At 32.8% G+C, this 20475-nt stretch overlaps 1 protein-coding gene across 1 annotated transcript; it reads left to right on the top strand.

The window, feature by feature from the left end:
* Positions 1-11091: 11091 nt before the first annotated feature.
* Positions 11092-17653, top strand: LOC122308492 (E3 ubiquitin protein ligase DRIP2-like). Its single transcript, XM_043121848.1, has 8 exons — positions 11092-11392; positions 11496-11708; positions 12665-12764; positions 13536-13869; positions 14023-14468; positions 14602-14652; positions 16345-16417; positions 17152-17653. Exons 2-8 carry the CDS (start codon positions 11594-11596, stop codon positions 17323-17325), a joined length of 1293 nt encoding a protein of 430 aa, XP_042977782.1. The 5' UTR covers positions 11092-11392; positions 11496-11593; the 3' UTR covers positions 17326-17653.
* The last annotated feature ends 2822 nt before the right edge of the window (positions 17654-20475 follow it).

The raw sequence follows: 20475 nt of genomic DNA on the forward strand, positions 1-20475 counted from the left end.
TTAAACTATAAATATATATATATATATAATATATATATATATATTTTAAGAAGATTAGAATTATGGCCTTTCCTTTATTTATTTTCCGGCGGTTTTGAATGATTATGAGGAAGATTATCTGTCCGACCTATAGGTTATAGGTATAGGTCGGGCACTATAGGCCCCGCTGGCAGTTCTTACTAATCGTTTTTGTATTTTTTAAATATTTAAAAAAAATTATAATATTATTAAAAAATATTTACTTTATCATTAAATAAAAATTTAAAAAATTAAATAAAAATATTTTATCATTATTTTTTTACTATTATTCATAGATAAGTTAAAATCATTATACTAAATATAACTGTGTAGGTTGTTTTGTTATATTTTAATCATTAGATCAACTTTTATTTTGTAAAATAATAAATTCAAAAATTAAGAGTGTAATATGTAACATGAGAAATGGTTTTTATCAAAACATGTCCTATTGACAATTTAAACCCAAAATTGGAGAAGCAATGGCAATCAAATAGCACTAGAAGAAGCACCTTTTGTGAACATGAAGAAAATTTCACTAGAAGGGGACCCACTTGAAACCATCATCTAACCATGTTTAACAATAGATTGGGCAATCAATTTCATATCAAAATCAATTGGCAATTCAAATATTGATATAGACCATTACCAACATTAACTCGTTTGGCAGCTTATATACCCCCTCATCAAAGTGCTTGATTGCATAGATGCACTCATGTATTTCATTTTGTTTTTATCCATTCAATTTATGAAAAGAGAAATGATATAGTCATAAAGAGATTTTATAAAAATAAATTTAAAAATTGACATAGCTTGATTATGTGATACGTTATATCTATTTTACAATAAAAATAAATTTACAAAATAATGTGATATAGTAAATTGAAAAAGCTCATTTTACTATTATATAGTGAAATATTATTCAATTCATTTATATAACAGACAATTACAACTTCTAATATGAGAAATACAAGCCAAATTTTAACTTTTTTAGCTCCCTAATACACAATTTTTTGTGGCTTTTTTTTGGATTTTTTTTCCTAATACAATCTAAAACAAAGTAAACCGAAAATACATGAAAAATACAAGAAAAAACCAAAATAAATCACAAAAAAAAATAGAAAATTGAAGTTGTATGGGCTCGTGAGGTACACGCGCTGCGCTAGGAAAATGGCGAGAAGCATATATAAAACGTCGGTGACCCTGGCCCCCAAAATAATCACGCGTGGCGGCAGAAAACCTCACTGGATGGAGGCATGTGGGAGTCACGCTCCAAACTTCAACTTGAGCATGTAGCTCTCGCGCTATCCTTTTCAGCAAACTTCTTTGCCCATCTGACAGATCAATGCATTGGACATCTAGTGGTGTGGTGCGTGTTTTCCCTTGATCTCAAGAGAGGTGCAAATCTAAGTTTTGTCCTCCTCAATCTAAAAAAACCAAGAAAAACAAAAAGAAGCCTAGAAAGAAGAGAGAGGGAGGAGGAGAGAAGGGATGAGTTTTGCTGAGTATATCGGCGTTGGAGTTTTTTATCTTTTTATATAGAGACATGATATTATCTCACAACAACGTATCACATTAATTTATAATATTTTTTTTATAGAATTTTTACGAAGATCTACCGGTTTCTTGTTTTATTCGAGATAAAGATAACTTTGTAAATATATGTATGAATTTAATTAATTGTAGAGGGGAATTAAAGTGCTAAAAATACTCAATCCGGGTCGAAAAGTCACACTTAACAGATCTCTAGGACACGAGAAAGGAGCTGCATGCATGTGCCATGAATCTTGGAAAAAGTAATTCACCTTAAATAAGTAATAATAAAAATATTATATTAATGTAAAGGAGTAATAATTCTTTATTAATGTTACTTCCATGTACATGTGACCCTAACATCTATAATATTGATACGTCTTGCAAAAAGAGGAAATATATATATTAATTTATATATATGTAAGTAGGTTTGAATTAATATATATAGCTAATTTTTATCATTTAAAAAGTATTAATGAATATTACATAAATATAATAGATGGAGACTTTTTTTTTTTTTGTAATTAGATCTCAATATAATAATAAAAGATATAAGATTCAAATAAACAAGTCACGTATAAATATTTTATAAAAAAATGAGTTCACTAATAAAAAATAATTTTTTTATATTTTTTTAAAATGAGATCTATTTTATTATAAAAGACTTATATAAAATTTATCTATTCAAAATTTGTTTAAATTATTTTACGTTTCGATATATGATATTATTGAGACGAATGGTCAAATATTTTATGAGAGAAGGGAATGGTATACATGAGTAGGTGTTAAGGTTGCCGAAAATCATGCCTAGATATACGACATGATAAGGTCAAATACCAGCTAGCTAGTTCAAACTTGCCAATGGACGCTAACTAGAAAAATGCTAAATGCTGTACCAACGTCACATAAGTTACACAAACCCATGCAATTCAATCCTTTTTGTTTTCTTTAAGAGAATATAATACTTAATTTGATTAATGAGTTAGGTTTTTTTGATGGTGAAAGGAGATGGCTTAGATGAGATGATTTTAAATAAAAGTTAGCTGTTGAATAAAATATTATTAGAATATTATTTTTTAATATTATTATTATTTTAAAATTTTAAAAAATTGAATTGTAAATTTAAAAATATTGAATTGTTTATTATATTTTATATGAGAATTTAAAAAATTATAATGAGAAAATAAGATAAGATGGATTAAGAGTATTTCTTAATTTAAACGGCCTCTTAATTTATAATGTGAAGGAATATCGTTGTTATATATCATGGAACACTTTGGCAATAATTTATTTAGTATTTAGAATAAACTTTTTGACTCTCTCTCTCCTCCTCCCTCTTAACTTGAACAAAAAACCAATGCAATGGAGATATAATAGGTCACTAATTTCTCTTCCAAAAATACTCAAAAATGTAATTAAGAAGTTATATTCATAAAAATAGGCAAAGTTTAGGTATACAAGTAATATATGCGAGAAACACCTAACTCGAAGTTACGATATAGAAAGTAGAAACAATTAAGATAAGGGATTGAGAGGACCAAAAAATTTAAAATAAAGCATAAAATTTTTTACTAAAGTAAAATGGTAATTGGGACTTATTCATTAGTATCAGCAATCGAAAAATAGACTATTTTTGGATCATAATATTTGACCCAATCAATAAAAAAATAAAAAATAAAAAATTAGATTTTTCTTTTATGAGTTGTTAGAGAAAAATCATTTCCATTTATAAAACTAAAAAAAAAATGAAAATATAGGTTTAGGTATCGTCTTTATTTAAAAACTGTAATACAGGTTTAGATAATTTTATTTTTAAAATTTTTTAAAATTATAAAAATATTTTTTTAAAATTATAAAAATATTTTTTTAAAATAATAATATTTTTTATTTAATAAAATATCTGCACTATGCCTACTTCCAAATAGAGATTGTAATAGAATTTCTCTACCTAGAAAGATCTACCAAAAAATGCCATGCAAGAATTTTTGTCTTTTTGCGTCGTCATGTAACATGTTGATCCTATCTAACTAGGATGTAGTAGTTAAACGTTTGCGTCGTTGAATAGTAAAAGGTGTCCTCATCATGTTCGGCTAGTGACGTTCGATCGGTCAAGCGCTAATCGAGAATACATAGAACTGGTCGTCCTTTTCATGTATATTAATTAATGTACATGATCCGGGTGGACGGTGTTGGTGGCGATTATATATTGATAGATGAGCATCTAATTTATTAATCATTTGCAATTCGAATATCAATATTAGAGCTTATTTTATATGGCTATTTTTCTTTAACTTAAAGTATTCCGTTGATGATCCCTTGTATCGGAAGACGAATAACTGAAGGAGACTACAAGCAAAATTCTAAGCAACTTAAAGACGTTGATGCCATTTATTGGTAGAGTAAGAGTTTTTGTGTTATCATTGATCTGGTTTTCTCAGGTTAGCGATGAATTCGAACTAGTTTTTTAGTGTCTGCATGGTTCTGGGACATCTACATGAACTGTCGGTGGCTAATTTAGTGCCGTTGTAATTAGTTATTACTTATTATTTTTTCATCATTTCATGATGTGATATTAGATAATAAATTTACGTCATCCAATACCATATAATAAAATGTCACCTCAAATTAAATATAATAAAGAGTTTTCAATCATCTCATGTCATATTATAAGATGATAAGAAAATAGATAATAAATAGAAGTATTATTTGGTTGTTGTATTTCATGATATGGACTGTGTTGATGCTATTGACATCAACCGGATGCTTGAATACATTGATGACAGAGAGCAATACATATCCAACAAAACAGTTTGGACAAATCAGTTTTTTTTTTTTAAATATTTTATATTTTCACCAAAAATTATTCATTCATTTTATAAATCCATCCAAATGACGAATTGAGATTAATGATCAAACTAGAGTAAAGTTAGTCCAACACCATTAATTGTTAAAGGAGATTTTTCAAAATTCAGAACACGTACATGACTTCGTTTTCTGTTCTTTGGAATTGAGATTTCCAGAACTATTTTCCCATATAATTCTTGTTTATAAATGGCTCCTGCGCGCATATCTACATGATGATGATGTTCAGTTCGGTGTGGCAGCTAGCTAGAACTACGTACATGACCAAAGTACTTCTGGAGCTGTTTATTTGTCTGCGTGTACTTTGGTGGCTGCAATTAATATTTGTTGGAATGAACATTCCAATTTCCAACCATATGGAAGGATGGCCACGCATGCATACATATAAAATCGGCATGCTTGATATTATATAATTAATCTCTTCGATCATCAAAAGATCAGTAGACCACCTATGAAATATGCTTGTTTTGGACGTGTCACTTGCCGACGTAAATTTAAGGGATGCGATTATTAAATGGCATACTCCTTAAGGGATGCGATTATTAAATGGTATACTCCTTGGAATGACACATTTTCTATAATGATTCTTATGGAGAGTGATGGTTAAGTAAGTGTCAAAATACATAACCTTTTGATTTATAAAGTGTCAAAAGGTTGTGTAACTTTTTTAATATTATGTCATTTACCAATTATTGTATTATTAATAGTTGTGACTATTATTAACTAGTGTCTCATGACTTATAAATAAGGGTTATTAGTACATATTGATGGCCGGCTCTCAATTTCTTTTATCTATCACCAACTTGTGGAGCAAATATCCTCATAAGAGTGTCACCATATTATTAATTTTACGTTCGATTTTCATCCATTTTATTCTTCAGTTTTCTACCGCCAACACCTCCCGTCACCTGCAACCAGAAATTAAGGGAGGCTCGAATGGCATTAAACGTCTCTTACGGCTAAATTAGATAACTAAAGTAATCAACTAGGGTTCTACTAAATCCAATTTTTTGCATACCTAGGTTGACAGCGGTTCGGGATTTTGTCCTCATCTCATCGTGATGTTAGACGGGCCTTAACATGTGGGTTATCTATATTGGACCCTCTGAGCCTCATAGTCATATGAAGAAGCCCACGACGGTGGAAAGCCCTTCCAATGCCATTTAATTCATTGGCGACACTGCAAAGTAGACAAGTTGCATGCGGCATGCCTTTGTTTTTGGAGACAAGTATAAAGACGACTAATGAAAAGTAAAATAATCAAAACTATCCATGTTTTATATTGAATAAACTATGCATTTCCAGTAAAATGAAGAGCACCTTACCCTGCCTCCCAGGCATAAATAAAAGCAGAAAAGTTATTAAGAGTATAAGCAAATCTCTTATGTTAAGAAAAAAAAATTATATAATAAAGGGTTATTTTAATATAAAATAATGGGTGATGCATGCTACTCATGATAGATTGTACTACTCGATGATACAGTACTACTAAGCGTTGCATCTTTTGATGAAAGGGTGCCAACAGTACTATTATTAATAGAAGAGAATGGAACCCTAGCCGATCATCTAAACAGAGTCTGTACGTACTTCATCTATATACAAGGAGATGGATGGACTAAAAGCTAGCTTTATGGTATATTTGGGTACATGATTTTTATGCGCAATCTGTTGTCTATGTTGCAACCTGTTCGTCAAATAGCTTGGGGAGGGCCCCATGGATTAAGAAGTTTTGTGTCAAACAGTGTTTGGAAGGAGCACGCGGCTATCGATTACTGCCATAGATGGGATCCCTCTTTTAGCATATATATATATTGTTGTCAACAACTCAGAATTGATCAGAAGTTCCGGCCAGGGAGGGCCATTACATGCATGGCGGGTGGGTCATTTAATTCCCATATCATGATAATAAATCATTACATGTTTAGTTGAGGCAGTCTTACAGTACTTTTCTTTTCCTCTCTTGAAGACAACCATATCGCAGCTAGGCTTAGCTAGCTTACACCTCAAATTACATCTGTGACATATATATATATATATATATATATATATATGTTACATGGAAAATGATTTAAACGATACCGCATTTAATTTGGAGTAAATTAAGTAATGGTAGGTATAGTACCTCACGCAAGTCCTTTGTAAAAATGTCATGAATTCCACTAAAAGATAAGAGATTTTTTTATACTTTTCCTGGTGGAATCCATTCTTTTACAAAGTGACTATATTAAGAGTGCATGGCTTGCCTATTTAGAATTTGTACAAATCATTACTTATCTGATTTTAATAAAAGCATTAATGCTTGTTAATATTTACATGAAGTCAATGTCTTCCTATGAAAAATATTTACTATAAGAAAAATAAATTTTTATGACTAATTTATTATAACAAAAAGACTATTCACAATCAAAATTATAGCACTCATGCACCTAAATAACTGTCGGTAGCTGTATAAACATGATCTATTATCTTAACATTTTCTTCCAACAGTTTTGGATAATGAAAATTAAGTTCTATGGCATGTCCCATTGGTCGATAATTTATATGACCAAGACATATATGCATTAATGTTTCTATGAAGTTACATGAAAAGAAATTAATGCTTCAATGGTTCTATTTGTCCAAATATATATATATATATATATATATGATCATTATCGGTTTAATGTACTTGATTCGTTGGTTAAGAAGCATAAATATTTGTCAAAACTAGTACTAAAAGAAATTAAAAGACCGGAGTTCTGTTAGTTACAAGTCAATATGTAATACATTGTTTACAATAAGGTCTTGAATAATTATAAGAAAACGCAAAGTATATTATATGTTTCGAGTTAACTATTGTGGCAAACTTTCACACCAATTATGTACGTGTTTAGGATATTAATAAGCTAACTTATGAATTTAACGGAAATACAATGGAGGAATTTCTAGTCTCTTTTCACCTCCAAAATAATATCTTGGAGGTTTAAGAAGAGAGGTGAGAAGCATGTATTGTGCATCATATTTTTCTTTCATAAATGAGAGTTTTTATAAATAAAATGGATATATCATCCTTTTCTTAGACGGTAATACTATATACAATTTTATAATGTGCAAGTTTTACGTAATTTTTTTGAAAAAAAATAAAATCCACTATTAATAAACAAATGATTTCCTCGTGTAGATTTTAAATTTAACCACTTTTTTTTTTTTAAAATATCAAACATAGTCAAGTTGGCGCATGAACTGTGCAGCCCATCTACTTTGCAAAATGGGGCATTTTCGTTTAAAATGAAACGGTGTGTTTCATTCTTTATCACCCTTTCATTTCGGGGGGGCGTATTTGAGAGAGAGAGAGCTATCAGAGTAGAGAATATATTTATTAGTGAGATAAGTAATGGGCTTGATGTCAATTTTGGATGTTGAGATTATTTCAACAATTTTTAACATATTTCATTACTATTCATTATTTTATTATTATATTTCACCTATTTTTTATTATTATTCATTACTTTTTATTACTATTCATTACTTTTTACTATTATTCAATATTCTATTATTATTTTTCACTTAATTTTTCTTTATTATTCATAATATACATCAACATTTTTCAACGCCTAAACTCAACCTAGAGGATCTCGACTTTCCACTTGCAATAGTCGGTGTCCTTACACCGAGGGTTCTTGACAAGGTCCGCAGCGCTCCAATCTATGGTGGCGCTATCCGTAGGAGATAAATTCTCATCGAACCTAGTTGGTGCGGCAACAAGGCAACAAAGACGACAAGGAGTCATGAATAAACTGGCAGATATCTGATGCTGGTTTTGGTGCTGGTGGTGGAGTTTAAGGCGGAGGAATTGAATGCCCCTTAGAAGCAAAGGAGCTGCCATAGAATGCTGGCAATAGCAATGTGCGTGTTGCTTGTTAGCAAGTTGGAACTGAAGAGAGGTTTCCACTCGATTTACAAAGTTTGCGAAATTAATCTTTTACAACAATTTTTTTGAAGTGAATTTGAAGTATAATTTCTAAAATAAATGCACAAATGGTGGTTTGAATATGAGCAATGAAAAAATATAGATGAAAGGGGCAAATTTTGTAATCTGAAAATACAGATGAATTTGCACTCCTCTGACGAATGGGTGGAACACAGAGCGGTCTCTATACTTCTAACAAGTAATGGGTGGAGAAGGAGGGTAGCGCAGTCGAGGAACAATGATCTGAGAGAGACGTCGATGTTTAGGTTTTCACCCTTCCGCAAAAATGATGAATAATTCAAAGCCGATGAATAGTATGAGAGAAAGATATCGGTGTTCAAGTTCACAACTTTTTTTTCAAGTCCTCGCCCTTCATACCATTTTTCTTCAGGTTCTCATCCTTCCTCTCCTTGTATTTTTAATAATAAAAAGAGTTTTATTACGTACAAATAAAATTATGTATTAATCTATATATTAATATTGATTTATTTATATTTAAAATTTAAATTAATAATATTTTTAATAAAATTTATTTTTTGACTACATATTAAATTAATACATATATTAATATATAATTATATTTACAACTAAATTTTTTTTAATAAAAAGCGTACATAAGCATGTGTACAAGGGAGTTGGTACGTACGTAGAAGTTCTGTTCTAGAAATATCATTCATCTTTCTTTAAAAAAAAAAAAAAAATTGTATGCCGGAGGGGCGCACCCTGATTTCCATATCAGAATTGTGATCTCTCTGTTAATATTGCGCCATTTGGCAGACCTTTTTGACTTGCCAAAATCCACAGAATCTTTCAACTGTGCAGCCCAGACTTTGAGAGAGAGAGAGGAATGACTTGCCAACGTCAGGATTCCTGTTTTTTTCATGGTATCGTCAAAGAAATAGAAGATTGTTCTCTTAAATCAAACTCATGAGTTGGCAACAAATTCATGATGTTTTCCTGCGTAGCATACAATTGCGAACAGAATACTGTCTGCGACCAAATAAACAAGAAAACAAAAACATCTGAACTGAACATGATGTTTTAAGAAAAATATCTGACCAAATTCTTATACAAAAGTGGGAGAAAAATAGCTAAATAAATCAGTCATATTAATATTTCATGCTATTTAAAAAATATACCAACAACAATTAAACTGATTTTAAATATTTATTTTTGAGAAATGATACAATGCCGCCGTCTCAAGTGTACCGTTTTTTATTTTTTTTATTTAATAATTAAAAATAATTTTTATGTATTGATGTAATTTTTTATCTTTTAAATATATTTAAAAAATATGAAATTAAAAAAATTAAAAAAAAAATCCAAATGTGCTAGGTGGCACACCTAGCAGTCATTTCTAGGTTGCAACCTAGCACAACTCTTTAATTTTTTTTAAAAATGTTACGTCTTTTCACCCTAATTTAATATTATCATTCATGGTCATATTATATATATATATATATATACACATGCATATATATATATATATATGCATGCTAATGTGCCACACTTCAAGTAGTTGCTTTTATCAAATATTTAAATGATAGTCACTTAAATATATCCCGTAATAAATATTACTAAAAATACAAATATATGAGATGAATAATAACATTAAAATTTTAATTTTTTAATTAAAACTCTCAAATTTTAACGTAATATAGTATGGGGTGGAGAACAATTACGCGTACTGCCAGGAAACGAGTGAGCAATCTGCTTGTCCCTCAACATTTCTCAACATACTCTATTATTATTTATTATTTTATTATTATTATTTATTTATTTTGTTCTACTATTTAGTATTTATTACTTTTTATTATTATTTAATATTCTATTATTAATTTTTATCTATTTTTTTTTATTACTATTCACAATATATCTCAACAATTCATTCTCAATACTCAAACCCAATCTAAATTTATAAACATGAGAAGGTAGGTTCCGAGCAAGGTGCCCACCACCTGAATTTTCATCGCTCGCTTAGGTATATAAAGCTAGAATCCTAACTTTTTTATCCTACCCTCACTACAAGAAAAACGAATTTTTACGATCAATTAATAGTAACGAAAAGAGTATTTGCAACTAAAATTGACCACCCCATCTCAACAAGACTACTAGCCAGATGTGTTATTATCTACTTTAATTATCATATATCAAAAGATATGATTTGCATTCATGGGAATTGAATTTTTGTTAAACTCGTCTAAAGTAGATTATATTAACCTTTACATTACTTTTTTGTTGTTTTTAAAAAGATCTATAAGATTATATCTATCTTGACACCTATCAAAATATCCATTTCAAAGTTTTAAAAAATTATATTTATTATTATTTTTATTTTTTATCCTCTTAATATTTTTTAATGTTACATCAAATAATTAATTCATAAGTAAATAATAATAAATAATTTCTAACCAATTTTATCTATTAATCCTATATCCTCAGCGTGAGCGTATAAATTGTATCTCAGTTCCACGTCGGCGGCAGTCGCTAACATGCAAGGCATAGGCGCACACGTTAACATTCGCTCCAGCATAACTCGCCGTCGCGTACACGTAACCCCGTGCGCATCTATTTTTAGTAGGACACCCACGGCGCACGTTATCCTTAGTCTGGACTTATTATGAAGTTCTTCCCAGTTAGCAGCTGTTGAGGTGAACGAGTCTCTCTCATACTGTTTAAAGACCCTTAAAGATTTTCGAATTAGAAATAATAAAAGAAAAAACAACAGACACTGACACACATTCGATTTTTCTTTTTTCTTTTTTATTTTTGAGAAAAATTAAATTGTATATAAAAAGAAAGGAACTCTCCTAGTTCATGCTATTTTCAACGAAGATAGCCTCTCCTCCCCTCGATTCAGATCAATCAGCCACGCCCCTCTATATCGCCCTCTGTCTCTCTCTCCCACACGAGAAATACAAGAAAAACCCACGTCAAATCCCCACGAATCTCACCCGCCCACCTGATAATCTCACGCTCCTGAGTCACCAGGCCTTCGGGTTCTCCACCGATCAGGAACCATATTGCTTCTCTGTACGCAACTATGCATTAATTTCTTCGTTTTTCTTGCGCTATTTGTGGTCTTTGTTGGCTTATTATTGCGCTCGTTTGTGCGTCGTCACTGGGTTTAATGCAGGTGAGCATAGAGAAATGGACGTAAGTTCTGCGTGTGTGCTTGTGGTGGTGACATGCAGTGTGTGAACACGTGGTTCAGAGAGGCTTCGGGTGGTGGAAATGGCGAATCAGGTGGTGAAGGTGAGGAGGCAGACGATTGTGGCGTGCATGACTTGTCCTTTATGCAAGAAGCTCTTCAGAGATGCCACTACAATATCTGAATGCCTTCATACGTGTGAGTCTCTCTAATCTGTTTCTTTGTGGTTTAAATCTTGTTTGTTTTGTGTTTATGATGCCAATTTTGAAAATTTCTGTTATCCTGGTGAGTTGTTCTGTCATTTTGTGGGTTTGTTTATCTGGGTTATCATTATTTCGGGGTTTTTTTTTTTTTTTTCTGGGTTTGGCTCCTATTGTTCTGGGCATTCGGTTTTAGTATTTTGATGTTCATCGGATCTTTGTTTCTTGTTCCTCTCTCTCTCTCTGCGTACTTGAAAATTAAAATCATTCGATCGATCTATTACTTTCTGTAAACAAGTTTCTGTTTCATAAATATACGTGGTAAAGAAAGATTTGGATGGTTGATTGATACTGATAATATTGGAGGGCCTTTTGTTATAGTAACTATGCAGCATTACACCCCTGCAAGAGCGCTTGGGATTAAATCCTCGTACATGCTAGATTTAGCTGGGCTTTGGGTGTGCAATGTGCTTGCCTATGTGCGAGGCCAGGAGACACTAACACAGTTTGGCCGCGGGAAATTGAGGATCAAGCGATCCTTCAATTCTCTTTTTGTCTGTAATCCATAATGTAAATTGCTCGATCAAGTCGGTCAGAAGACACTTTAGGGCAAGACTGTATATACAGCTATTGTAAGCCTTACGTAGAAAAAGGAGATTTTAAGTATGATAATATATTCTTTCATTGCCCTTACATGTTTTTTTGTTTATCTTTGTTTGAGTGGTCTTAACCCAGAAACGCTAGTGTATAGTGTCTATCTGTAGCAAGTGATGCTCTGTATCTATAAATAACTCAAAATCTGCTTTGCCTCCTCTTAACTTTGCTGGCCTCTTTTACCAAGCTGAAGAGTTTGAACACTTGATATTGACATATTTCTTTTTTTCATAGTTCTTTATATATTATCGACTCAATATGAACAGATGTCAGATGATTTGTATTTTGAACTTCATCCAGTTTGCAGGAAGTGCATATATAATAAGATTTCTGAAGAGGAATTAGAATGCTGTCCAATATGCAACATTGATCTGGGTTGTGTCCCACTGGAGAAATTAAGGTTGGATCTCAACACTATACAATCTCAGCAACAAATACAATCTCTCCCTTTCTAAGTGGCTTTACTTCCAACATGGTGTTAGCTGAGCTACATATTGCATGAATTGGGGTTGCATAACAAGTGATAACTTCTGGTTGATATCATTGGCTGGCTATATTATCTATCATTCCATATGCTAGTGCTTTAGAGGCAGTTGTTTAATGATTAATGACATTGTATATGTATAAGGCTAATACCATATGCCTGCAATTTTTTTTTTTTTTTAATCTGAGAATGCCAATTTGTCAAGATTTTGTCGTAAAATTTAGGTGTTCCTTTTGGTGCTAGGTAGGTATTAAAATGTTGGTAATATCTAAGAATGTGGAAACACAGTAATATGTGTTGAATTTGCACATTTCATACCTATTGGCGTGTGGCATGTCAGAACATATTTTTATATTATGTTTCCAAGTGTTAATATTTATGATGCTCTCAGCATTTCTGGCAATTTCTTGATTCTCTCTGAGAGCTCTGCTTATACAGCTCTTCTGCATGTATGCAAGAGGGTGGATTTGCATTCATTTAAATGTGCTTGATATATAACATCATAAATTCCAGTTCTTCTTGTGCCAAATTTCCATTTCTCATCCCACGTTCCATTCTGTGGAAACTATAAAATATGCTCACTGAGCAGCATGCAGATTCAGTTAGTATATTAACCCCAGTTAAGTGGATGCTTTAGATGTGAATTTGTCTGATAGTTATCCATACTTATTGATCTTTGATCATCAGGCCGGACCACAATTTGCAAGATGTAAGGACAAAGATTTTCCCTCTGAAAAGAAGAAAGGTAAACGCACCTGAATTTGTGCCTTCAAATACATTACCAGCCAGAAGAAAGGAGAGATCATTATCATCATTGGTGGTCAGCACTCCCAGAGTGTCAAACCAGGCTACCATGACTGGAAGAAGATCAAGAGCTGTTGCAAGAAAGGCCATTGCTTTAAAAGGCTCCAGGTTTTCCATTGAGAAACCCATTAAAAAGGAGGAAGATTCTGTGGATGATCATCCAGAAAGTTCAAGCTCACCTGAGACTTCAAACAAGTTTCCACAAAATACTGGGCAGGTAAAAGGAGGCCAGCATTCTGTTTTCTTTTCTTATGCCATGATTTTTATTTTCCAGTCTGCCTACATGGTTTTCCTTTTCCAGTGGCTCAGAAAGATTGCATCTGCCCCATTTTACTAATAATTTTCATGCTTTTATATTTGACATGTATAGTGTTCTTCCCCTGGTGAGCCTAGCCATTCCACCTCCATGAAAGAAATAGAGAATGATCCTGAACCATGGGAAGCAAAATTGGATCTCTGGAAACCTTTAAACTATCTGGTGGAAGTTGCAAATAGGACTAAATCTTTCAAGTCTAATTCACAGGGGTCTGATGCTAAATTAGAACCTATGCAAGCTAATGAGAGTGAAGGTCATGTGCGAAAATCCAAAATTAAGGAAATTAAACGCAAGTTGAAAGTTGAGGATGAAATGAATATCACTGATCCTGCCTCTTCGGAAATAGTAAAACCCAAAATTCTGAGAAGGGTTCGCCGGAAGAGGGAACCTGCTTTTGGAGAATCAAGTATTTCACCCCAAGCTGTGCTGGATGCTGCCAGTGCAAAACCCAAAGGAAGACCTGGTCCAGTTTGGTTTTCTCTAGTAGCTTCTGAAGACCAGTGAGAAACAACTTTAGCTTTTAAACTTTAAATTATTATTATTATTATTACTATTATCATTTTATGAAAATTGGATGAATTTGCTTGGAAACGTAGACCTCCTTTATTTATTGCTTGGTATTGATGGTTTCAGAGAAGGAAGTGTACCCTTGCCACAAATTCCCGTAAACTACTTAAGAATAAAGTAAGTTTCTTTCGCCTTTTATATGTTTTTAGGCTTTATTTGTTGTACTTGATGAAATAAGTTCATTCCTTGTTGTTTTAGCATGTATGATCAATTCAATATATTAGCGTGTATTTGTACAAGCTTATTTACGCAGCTATAATCTATATGTAGGAAAATATAATTATGTAGCCTTTAAACTTTGAGATAATATTAACACCCACTTGAACTTTGACTGCTTTTGGTGCCAATATTAGAGACACGGTGGACACATATATAAAGAAAGACCTTAACTTGTTAGTCATTGATTTGACATCTCATCTAATTACTTTGATGGAGTATGTATGTGTCGGTGTTACATTTATAAATAACAGAAATTGCAGACTCATCCAAATTCGAAACTGTTCTGAAATCAGTTATTGTAATTGATTAGCCCTGAAAACCTCCAGGGGGAAGTCCTTCACTTGATATTGAGCTACAGGTTTCACACATATGATAAACACTGCTATAGTGATTGTAGTTTTAAATATTTTGAGTGTCCATATCATGGATACTCCTGGTGATCAGGTCGAGCTGAGCTTCCTAAGTAATATATTCTTCAGCTGCTGTCACAAGCCTTGAACATGGGGTTGGTCTTTTTTCAGCTCTCATATCAACCATTGTGCTGAGTGTGCTGCTTCTCAGCCAATTCAAACGCCATTTTATTTTGAGCTGGAAAGTTTTCAAACAAGTTGCTTGAATCACCTTTAGGTCCCTATGATAGTTACGTATCTCATATGAAACTGTCTAGAATCTATAATCCTCAGTTTTCTCCCTAGATATACATCTTGTTTTGGGAGAGGGAAGATCACAAAAATGTATTTTTTTAATAGAGCTGAACCATCTATGTCAAGATGATGACAGTACATATAAATTTTTCTGGCATGTTTTAGTACATTATAAGTATGTGTAGACCAAATGGAAATTGTTCTTTTTTCCATATTGAAAATATGGAACTGTATGAATAAGTGGCTCATGTTCTGTATAAGGAGCATGGAGAGTAACACTGAGGTTCTAGGATTAAAAGCCCATTGTGGAAGCATAACGGCAAGAGCTGGCTCATTTTGCTTAATTAGTGTGTTTGTTTGCAGGGGGAAAACAGAAGAATTATTGATTTCTTTTTATAGTTATATATTAGGCTCAGCTTGGTTGGTTCAATAGGTTGAGGGGCAGGGCATAGCCCTTGCAGTACAGTAGGGCTAGATTTGGAATTTTCAGTTTTTTGTACAAGTAGAATTTCGGGAGCAGCCTAGAACACCTGCTAACGCCTATATAAATGACTGCTCTGTAATAGAAGAGGTACGGGTGCAGTCTGCAGAGAAAGCCAAGACGTTTGCCTAGAAGCAACAACCCTCATAACCATGTACTTATTCTCATGTATTGACAATGCAGCCACTCACTCTTGTGGACGTAGGCACATTGTTGAACCACATAAATTCCTATGTTCAAATTTTCTATTTTTCTATTCTCTTTTTCTTGGTATAGTTGTTGTTGTTAGCTTCACAAATCTCAACAGGAACTGTAAGTTCAATTTTTATCCTCTCTTGCATGTGTAGCATGCAATCAAGAAGCCTACCTACAATGTCAATAATGGAAAATTTAACTACCTTGGAAATTGGTTTTGTTAGTGGTGCCCAGGATTTATATTTGTCGTGTTTGTTTCTTTTGTCACAGGGATGGGAATGTACCTGTTTCACTTATCCAAAAATATGTGATGAGGAAGCTAGATCTTACCAGTGCAGTTGAGGTGAGTGGATAAATCTGATTTGAAAGACAATCTTTGATTAAGTAGAAAACTGACGAGAAAGGTTTTACTGTTCTGTTTAGTTTTTGTGGTGCATAATATCTCTTGGTTTGACCTTGTATATTTTTATATCTTTTATGCAATTTAAATACTAAAATCTAATTGTAGTTGTCTTTAAGAGCTAAGAATCTAAGATTATAACATGTTGCATGTCTTTTGAAGAGGTGCGTTCCCAGTCAGTTTTTCCTTAGATTTTTTCTTTTAAAATGGGAAATTAAATTTTTCATTTTTCGGCTGGAATAGTTTAGGTAGAGTATTTAGCATAAACGCTGCCTCATGGGTTATATTAACAAAAGTATACGTTTCGTAATGTCCTTTCACCTGCTGAATAACAAACAAAATGTGGGTCATTGTTCAGTGTTTGATCCCAACTAAGTATGATCTTGGAGTGGTGGCTTGATACAATCCTACCTTCAGCGATCGACTCTCTAGACTCAAATAACTAATTTGACTTTGCAGTCTCAGATTTTAATCCTGTCCTGGATGATGGTCCCCTGGACTATAAACAAAATAATTGTTGCATTCCTTAAATTATTAACAAGCAATGTAGCCTGCAGTACTGCAATGAAGTAACACCAATGCACTTGCCTTGGTATTTATTGGATAATATTTCCATAAACAAAGGTTGGTGTTTCCAGTCCACTTATTGCTAACCAACTCAGTTGATACTCTTGCAGGTTGAGATCAAATGCATGGGACAGCCAGTTGTCCCCACCTGGAGACTACATAATTTAGTTGATTTGTGGGTACGGACAACATCAACATCAGAACAAGTTCCAGCCTCCATTGGGTCCCCGGCCAAGGATTTCGTGATGGTGCTGGCCTATGCTCGAAAGGTTCCAGAAACTTGATCATGGTTTTCTCCATCTACTGCCATTCACTTCTTCAATAATCTAAACATACTCCTTATAGAATCTCAGTGGTGATAGAGTGGCACTGTCTGATCCGGCATGTATTTTATGAGTCATAATAATTGGTTCCTTCACAGGCAACATTTTCCTAGCCACAGCACCAAGGGTAGGAGGGGAGAAATAGGCTACTAAAGAGCTTCTTAATGTTACCCACATGTTGAGACAATCACAGTGCCCCCTATAATATAGTATGGTCTTGGCTTGTTGACTGTTGCGTAATTAAGAAGTCCAATATTCACGTGTATGGTTTATTATTCAGCTTCTTGCATGTTAGAGGTGCACTTTATTACATTTTTAGGAAAATTAACAGCAACATTCTGAAATTACTCATGCGGCATTCCCTAGTTCTCACCCTTTATCTTTAGCTCTCCAATTTGCCATTCCTGAGCTGGAAGTGGGATTTCACCCAAAGAATTATTTATTCTTCCTACCTAAGCATTTCATTAAAATAAAAGAAACAAGATACATAAAAGAGGAGGTAGGGTTTCCGATAAACGCTCCATTACAGTGCATAAAATGAAAAATAAAGCTATGAGACCAATCCCCCACAAAAAGGAGAGCTCTCTCAAATAACGGTTTTGGACAATCAGTTGGGGGGCTGGCTTCGGTACCATGATAGATTCTGTGTTTATTTGTTTTTCATTGCATTCGTTTCTTTAAAATGGTTTAGGAAAACTGTAACATAGCCAGATAGAAAACATCAACTAGGCTTTGAGTGTGTCTAGAAATCTGCACGTGACTCTGGCATGAGAGCCATGCATTCAGGAGTTGGGGTTTCAATGGTGAGGTGCATGTAGCTCCCGAAAGCTCTAAGGCGTTTCGGCGCCTAAAACTCACGCTCTAGCTAGATCGAGCATGACTCTTACAGGCTGATCATTTTGCAGCAATTTTGCGCATGGTGAGGTGCATGGAATTGTTCTGTTTGTACTTCGTAGTGACATTGGGTTGACCCTTCTTGCTCTTTGGTAGCAACACACTTCCAAACTTGAGATAATATCGCAACTCTCTCTCTCTCTCTCTCTCTCTCCCTCTCTGTAATTACTGCACAGTTTTATCGATACTGAAAATTCAAGAGTGTTCAAATAATGCGTTTTGGGGAATCTCACCTACATCATGAAAAGCAGATGTAAATGGGTTTCAACCGATACCCAAAATTGATGCCTAGCTGACATCTACACTCACATCAATAACATACAATTTATTTAGTCAACTTTCCCCTCCTTTTTTATGCTTATTAATTGTTCGTTTTCTTCTTTTAGTACCGTTAATTATAAGTTTTAAATAGATAAATATATATTTTTTAAATAAATTCTATTTAAAAATAATTTTTTATTTTTTCAAAATGAGATTTATTTTTTGACAAAAACTTATACTAAATTTATCTAAACATGTATAAATCTTTTATTTTTTCTATAAACAACCATTCAATTGGAATTCGAATCCACTCCAGTCCATTATTGTCCAGCATTTTGCCATTTTCTGACACCCCTCCCCTTTCTCCGGGGTCAATGGAACTTAAAAAGGCATTTATTAATGCAAGGTGGGCCAGGTGGCAATCGGCCGGCCAGCGTTAACGTACCTTAATTGAATTTTAATATTTTTTATTTATTTATATTTTAATATTTTTTAAACAATCTTAACTACTATAAAAATATGAGCTACGTACAAACGTTCGTAACCATCGCGCACCATGCTGAGGTGGCGTTGTTAGATGTTTAGTTAAAAAAAAAAAAAAAAGTAAGTCTTATTCATTTTATGTCTATGCTCTCTCCTTAACGCAAGCAACCTATTTTCTGATTTTTCATTTACCTCTCCTAAATCTCTTCCTCTACCTTTTGGCATGTTTCCTCTATACTGACGATGTCCTTTGCACGCGACATTCTCTTCTGCACGCGACAATCTCAAATAGTATTTGTTGAGTTCTGAGATAGCAAATTCATGTATCATATGCTTCAAGATATCTAGATGTCTCTTTTTCTATATCCAACAATCCACATTATGTATTTGCTTTTGTTTATACTAGATAAATTCATTAAAAGATACAACTGAACCTTGGACCCAACTTCATGAACTAATGGACCTTGGATCTTGGATCCAACATATCTCTATTAATTGGTTTTCGCCCGAAATGAATATATTTAAATTTTTGTTAAGTTTTAATGTCGATGTATCAATCTCAAAAATAGTGTTGGAACCAGATTTTAGTAAAGTCGTTATTTCAAGGCAAAGGATGATTCGTCCACTATTTTTTTTTTTCATTCAGAATTTGAGTGGTCAAGAATTCATTACAGTACAATATAAGTATGAAGAAATATTTGTTTAAATATTTCAATCAACTATTCCTAATTGTTATTTGATGCTTTTATCTAATTTATTGAATAACATTATTACATATTTTTCAAGAAGGATACAAGAAACAGATTAAACTCGCCCAACAAACTCTTAACTTCCATATGGGGGGAAGATCTTAGTTCAAGAGGCGATTCCTTAAACAATGGATGAGTTTATTGTGACCATATAATTATTGAGTTTTAGTATAAATGTTAATAATTGAGTGGTAATTAGAAGTGAAAACTTTTATCAGTTGAAAAAAAAAAAAACCTGAAATACATATTCTTAATTTATTAAAGTCGTTTTCTTGCTTGATGTTGTATATCATTTGAGTAATTTCATTTAAATGGGAGGCTTTTTTTTTTTTTTTTTTTTTTGGGTTCTCCTAAAAGTTCTGATTTGTTCTAAAATATTAGTAAATACCATGTAGATGGAGAAAGGGAAAGGGAAAAAGCATGCATCTCCTATAACACCTTTTGCCACAAATCCATCAATTAATTCATCAACTCAGGTATGTAGAGTATTCTCACCTCTTTCAAATTGTTTGCTCATTATCATGACATGGTTGTTGACATCTTAGGTGATACCAAGACCATTTTATACATATTTGTCAACGCCTCCTAGCACAAATGCATCTATCAATCAAACATCCCAGGTACTTTGAATATTAATTTGACACCATAGTTTTATTAATGTCTATATTTATTACTACATCTTTAATTAATTTTCATTATTGATCTATATATTAGGTGATACCAA

This window comes from Carya illinoinensis, chromosome 4 (assembly GCF_018687715.1).
Source record: "Carya illinoinensis cultivar Pawnee chromosome 4, C.illinoinensisPawnee_v1, whole genome shotgun sequence".
Taxonomy (NCBI): domain Eukaryota; kingdom Viridiplantae; phylum Streptophyta; class Magnoliopsida; order Fagales; family Juglandaceae; genus Carya; species Carya illinoinensis.